Source organism: Seriola dumerili, unplaced genomic scaffold, assembly GCF_002260705.1.
Source record: "Seriola dumerili isolate Sdu_G_001 unplaced genomic scaffold, Sdu_1.0 BDQW01000138.1, whole genome shotgun sequence".
Taxonomy (NCBI): domain Eukaryota; kingdom Metazoa; phylum Chordata; class Actinopteri; order Carangiformes; family Carangidae; genus Seriola; species Seriola dumerili.
Window position 1 is genome coordinate 19,454,393 of NW_019174393.1, and position 6,098 is coordinate 19,460,490.

The following is a 6,098-nucleotide window of genomic DNA, read 5'->3' on the forward strand; positions in this document are numbered from 1 at the left end:
CTGTAAGTATGCGAAGTTTTTATACGCATCTTACTATCTGAGTTTCATGTTCACCAAAAAATGTGTCTACAAGAGTCACAGAAGCGCAGGATGATGCCATAAAAAATTGGTTTTTTTCCCACATACTGTTTACCTTTTTTGTTCAAAGGTGTCAGAGCTCTTTATTGAGAGCAAGGTAGAAGTAGCCGGCACAAAGAAAACGATGATGAGGGGGGATGCATTCGAAATTATTTGTTTGATCTTGATTTTTTTTCTTTCTTTTTTTTTTTTTTTTTTTTAAAGTAACAGCCTTAGCCCACAGTATGTGGGACATTGTGGCATCATCCTGGCTTCTGTGACTCTGTAGACACATTCTTGTGAACATGGAAACTCAGTGATAAGATGGTATAAACTTACATACATACTTACAGCACAGGTAGGCCAGATGCAGACAGTTGGACTTTGCTGCATTAAGTTGCATCTTAATGAGGGAACATGGATTTTGAACATTAAAGATGTAGTTTTGTGCTTGTGAACGCAACATCTCAGAAATGCTTTGAGGGAATTTCTTCAAATTAGGTACAAACATTCACTTGGACCCAATGATGAACTGAGATAGATTTAGATTTTGGTGGTCAATGTTCAAGGTCAGTGTGACCCATAACTCAAGACTTCACACAGCAATTATGACAAAATTTCACACAAATGGTCAATATTGTATGTGACTCTGGATAAACAGGGATGTAACCTGAAACTAGTCTGAGTGGAGGAGGCAGGCAACCACGAGGAGGTGATTCTAGTTAATATATTTCTGAAAATGACATTGTCTCTCAATCCACTTCTGCTTCTCTTGTTCAGGACAGCAACTGTCTGCTGACTGGAGGAAATGATAAGCTGCTGCGCATCTACGATCTCAGCAACCCTGAAGCAGGTAAGTGACTGTGTCAAAGAGGAAATTTACTCAATTAAAGATACATGTAGCAAAATGAAAATTTTGATGTATTTGGTGCTTTCAACATCCCTTTTGGGTTTTTCTATTATTTCCTTCCTTATTTCCTACCTTGGAGACAGGTCTCATTTAAATGAGGTGGCATGTGAAGACTGGGCTCTTATGTACTTGACAATTGAATCTTTGTCCTTTAGCACCACAGGAGATCGCAGGTCACACCTCAGCCATAAAGAAAGCTTTGTGGTGTAATGACGACAAGCAGATTCTCTCTGCTGCTGACGATAAAACCATACGGTCAGTGAAGCGACTTCTTGTGGTTTACCTCATTTGTGACTGTTTGTGACAAACTTCAACTCATCATCCTGACTGCAACTCAGCTTTGTGCTGCAACAGTCATTTCAGCAAACACATAAGAGACCTCTTGGATGTTAAAGCGTGTCCGTCCGTGTGTGTGTCCATGTGTGTCCGTCCAGGCTTTGGGACAGGAGCTCCATGGAGGAGGTGAAAATGCTGACGTTCGACACATCTGTGAGCAGCATGGAGTACATGGCTGATGGAGAGATTCTTGTGATTACATATGGAAAGACAATCGCTTTCTACAATGCTCTGAGGTACATGTCTCAACTAAGTACACATATACATACAGTCATGTGACAAAAAGATCTGACCACACCTTTGCTGCATGGGTAGATTTATGTATATTTTATGAGACAGAGATTTGGACTGTCGACATGTAGCTTCTCCACAGTAACATAAACTAAGTGCAGCATTAGAATGATTTTTATTTTATATATTAGCATGGTAAGAAAAGCTAATGTCATCCAACAGAAAATGTACAAATGATATTTTTGTGACCTCCCTAATCTTGCTGGTTATCTGATTTGGTTATTATTTGTTTACATATTGAAGCCTGGACCTGATCAAGACTGTGGAGGCTCCAGCTCCCATTAACTCGGCCTCCCTCCACCCAGAGAAGGACTTCTTTGTTGCCGGTGGAGAAGACTTCAAGCTCTACAAATTTGACTATAGCACTAAGGAAGAGCTGGGTGAGAGAAGCGTGTTCCTGATGGTTGTATAGAGTTTCCTCCAGTCATTTGGATAGTAGCAACAGCTCTGTAGTTTAGCTGAGGCAGGTTTTCTCCCCTATAAAACACTGCAGGACATCCTGTCATAGAGGATTTGCCTTTGTAAAGAGTTCTGGCTGCTTGCTGGCTTGCTTGGCTAAAGGGACTGATGGAGGCCTATCCTGAAATGTCAGAAATTACATACTTGTTGGATTTTTTTTCTTTTTATTATGACCTCATTAGGCTGCTATATGCCAAGGAGCTGTGGGTGAACTTGCAAACTACAAATTGCTCTAGATCAGTGACTCCAGCTTTAGGAATGAATGGCTTGCTTTCATTGTGTAAGGATGTAGTTTGTTTGTTCATTTTTAAAGAAAAGATGTCCTTCTAAAAAAAAAAAAACATTGATTCCTGGACGGATCTTTAACATAGAACAAGGTTTTCCAAATGACAAATGGTCTCGTCTCTCTGTAGCTAAGAGAGATTAAAAAGAATAAACAAACATCTTTAAGTCAGAGCTTTAATGACCCCTTCCAATATTGTTGCTGCTTCTCCCGTCTGCAGAGTCCTATAAGGGTCACTTTGGTCCAGTGCACTGTGTTCGCTTCAGTCCAGATGGTGAGCTGTATGCCAGCGGCTCTGAAGACGGCACCCTCCGACTGTGGCAGACGGCGGTGGGGAAAACCTACGGCTTGTGGAAGTGTGTCCTTCCTGGTAATACAGTTCATTTATATGTTTCACTGCGTGTCACAGAATCTGGCATAGAGAATGCAAATACTGTTTTTAAAATGGCTGGAAACTATTGATACTGTAAAGTATCACATTAATCTAAGTAGAATCTGTATAGATTTACTGTTAGTACACATTTACATGGTGCAAGATTCTCTGTAACGTCTTTCCTTTTTTTAATGAAAAGATAAATATTTAAAGATAAATGCAGAATAAGTGATAAATGCTTGGCACTATGACATTCAACACAGATGGAAGTCTTTTGAGCAAATGGAAACCACCAACAGTAAATACTGAAGTTAGTGTGAAATGGTCTAAATAAAGGTAAATATTGATCCCCTAATTGCCTTAAGAAACAGCCTACTTGTATGGAGATTGGTGAAAAAAGCCAACTTCTTCTTCTCTGGGAACATCAGTATGTAATTGCACTTCTTGCACAAATCTCAGATGTTGGCGGCCCACATCTAACTTTGTAACAATATGGAGGCCAAATAATGCCTCAGAGCACTTTTTGTTTTAATGATAGCTATTCAACACTCTGAACTGAACTGAAAGCAGAGGACACTCAATTTTTCTTTTTTGTTTGATGGGGGAAGGTCACCTATCCATTCACCATCTGTCTCTTGACTCTGTTTCCATTTAACTTTTCCTGTTGCTAATCAGCTATCTGTTTTGATTCTCCAGTTTTTGCCATGGATGTAATTGCTTAGTGCACAATCAGAGATAGCAAGTGTGTTCCGGTGGCAAAGTGGTCCACCCAGTGACAACATAAAAGTTCCTATCATTGGCTTATCACAGTGATAGTCCTTAAAATCACAAAAAAAACAATGACAGGAGTTGTTAAACAATTTTAATTATTTTTTTTCACCAAACTGTACTGTTTTGCAAATTATTTGTCAGCCCACTTGCAGTGCCTTCACGGCCCACCAGTGGACCCCGGAGCACAAGTTGGGAACCACTGCTCTAGAGATTTAGTAATAGACTTCCATAACGTTTAGGGACTTACCAGAGATGGATTTAGAAAAAATGGTCCAGAGCATGGTAGCAGAGGCCAAGATATTCTAACTTGTTTGGATCCTACACTTCCCATAATGCAACTCAATACCTGCTTTTAATGAGACCCTGCCTGTTAAACAGCTGCACCTTTTAAAACTCCACACCACCAGTTTGTAAAGAAGGATTTCTGTCAGACATGTGTAGACTCCAAGCTGAGGTAACCTTGAAGACATCACTGTGACATCATCAGGTTAGGTGACATTGTACAACAGTTTTCCCAGGCTGAGTGGAAGTCCCCATGACACAGTGGGGTCCAAAAGTCTGAGACCACGTTCACATTTATACATCTGCATGCACCCTGGAGTGTGACAGGGACCTTTGTTTGTTTCTTACATCAGTAGTTTTGTGTGTGTTGTACCTTTATCCAAGTATCAGTATGTTTTTTTCTTTTTTCTAATTCTTGTGTTCTTGTCTTGTGGTGTACTCAGAGGACCTGGGGGCAGAGAACTCTGAGCAGCTGTACACCTCAACCCCTGAGATCAAAGCCTGAGGAGAGAGCAGTGCTGTCTGGAAACAGGATGAGAAGTGGAAGAAGGAAAGGAGACGAGCGGAGAGGTGTTCCAGTGTGTTCTATCAGGCCCCAGCAAGGAGCAGAGTCCAGAGCATCTCCATCCATCAGGAACTGATGTGGATATTATGACTGCCCTGTCTGTCATAGACCAACCATGCCTCTCTCTCACAAAAACACACACACACAAACACACATATATTCATTTTACGCAGTCAAATGGACAGTATGGGTTGGAGAGTAAAGCAGTAGAGCTGTGAATGTCTCTTGCTCATCGCTGCCTGCTTTCTCTCTGATAAGCCCAGTTCTGTCTGTTTCAACTTATTTTAACTAAATCCCCAAAACCATATGACTCTAAGATCGGTCTTGGTTTCAAAATTAAAGTAATTAATTAATGGGCTGGACCAAGGCTTTTGTTTTTGGTTCATAGTTACAAGAATACTGGAGGTAGTTGCACAGTTTGTGCTGAAAAGTTGAGAAGCTTTCTTTTCTTCAGAAACCTTGCTTATTATTCGCTGCTGTTGTTCTGGTTGCGTATAAAGTTTTGTGTCCAAATAAAAGAAAATATTGTTTTGTGACAAAGTGGAAAGAGAAGAAATGTCATTGGTTTTTTTTTTCCATTTTGGGTTCTGTCTTCATTTGTGTCCAGTGATGAAATAAACAAATGCATTACTGTTTTATTTGTAAGTAATGCATAAAGAGCAAACAGTTGTTTTTGGTGTTATTTCCTGTTTCCTATTGGCTTCGCCCTTTAAGGCTGTTGCTAGTGGGTTTATCCTGTAAACCAACGTATCAGCATCACTAGCGCCTTCAAATCTAGAGTTACAACTTTGGATTCTTTCCTCCTCTGCACAACCCAGTGTCTGTTTGTGCACTACAGAGTGCTCTTCCTCTGTCTGCACAGCACCCGTCACACTGGCTGTGTGAAGCTATTTCAAAGGCATCCTCTGGGGCGGATCCCCTGGGGGGATTCCCTCCTCTATGGCTTTCACAGAGGTATGACAGAGGAAGATAGTTGAGCTGCAGTTTCTTATTCTTCCTTCTGTTCTTTCATCCGTTTTTATCTGTGGGATGTGTCTCCAGTTCCTCTGTGACTCACTCTGTACGGAGTGTTTTGTCAGTGATTAATATTTATTTGTTTTCCAGCCTTCACCACATCAGAGATTTTTTTTATTCTACTATGCTGTGCTATTCAGGCACATGGGGTCTTGTGGTGTGTCATTACACATGATGCAATGGATGGGTAGTGGCTATTGATTCAATTATTGAGGTAGGTGTGTTTGTACCTGGGATAGTAGGCTATATCCTGCTTCGTCTTTAACCCTCCAGTGATATCCTTTGTATGTATGTTCAAATATAGAAAACTGTAGACACGTTCATTTTTTGTTATGTATTTACAGAGACTATTGTAAGAACCAAACAGCTTGTAAACATTGAAAACGAGAAGATGCCACCAAATAAGCTGTTAAGTAAATTTTATTTGGGAGTAACTATGGTTACGAAAAAGGACCACAGTTTCTGTTTCTGCTGGAGGGAATTCATGCAGCAGCTTGCTTCTGTATTTATATACTGTATTTAAACCCTACATGTTGATGTACATAGACTTACACTCTAAGCGGTAACAAAGTAAAACAAATACAATATTTAAAATGCACCATTATATACTGACTCGCGTTATCTATTGTTTTGGTGTTTGTATCTTCCTTTTTATTTATTGATCAAAGAAAATGTACAGTAATTCAGGTAATATAACGGCACGTAAAACCAGAACTTTAATGACATAAGCACAACAGGCATATGTAAGATGAATGAA

The 6,098-nt window shown here is 40.0% G+C and overlaps 1 protein-coding gene across 1 annotated transcript in view; it reads left to right on the forward strand.

Annotated features, from left to right (window-relative positions):
• The window catches only part of strap (serine/threonine kinase receptor associated protein), an 8,816-nt gene extending 3,825 nt beyond the window's left edge, over positions 1-4,991 (forward strand). Inside the window, exons 4-9 of the mRNA XM_022749823.1 lie at positions 838-910; positions 1,123-1,222; positions 1,402-1,539; positions 1,838-1,974; positions 2,557-2,706; positions 4,206-4,991. Coding sequence (XP_022605544.1) covers positions 838-910; positions 1,123-1,222; positions 1,402-1,539; positions 1,838-1,974; positions 2,557-2,706; positions 4,206-4,267 — 660 coding nt within the window. The 3' untranslated portion in view covers positions 4,268-4,991. The remainder of the gene's footprint in view (positions 1-837; positions 911-1,122; positions 1,223-1,401; positions 1,540-1,837; positions 1,975-2,556; positions 2,707-4,205) is intronic.
• Positions 4,992-6,098: the final 1,107 nt, after the last annotated feature.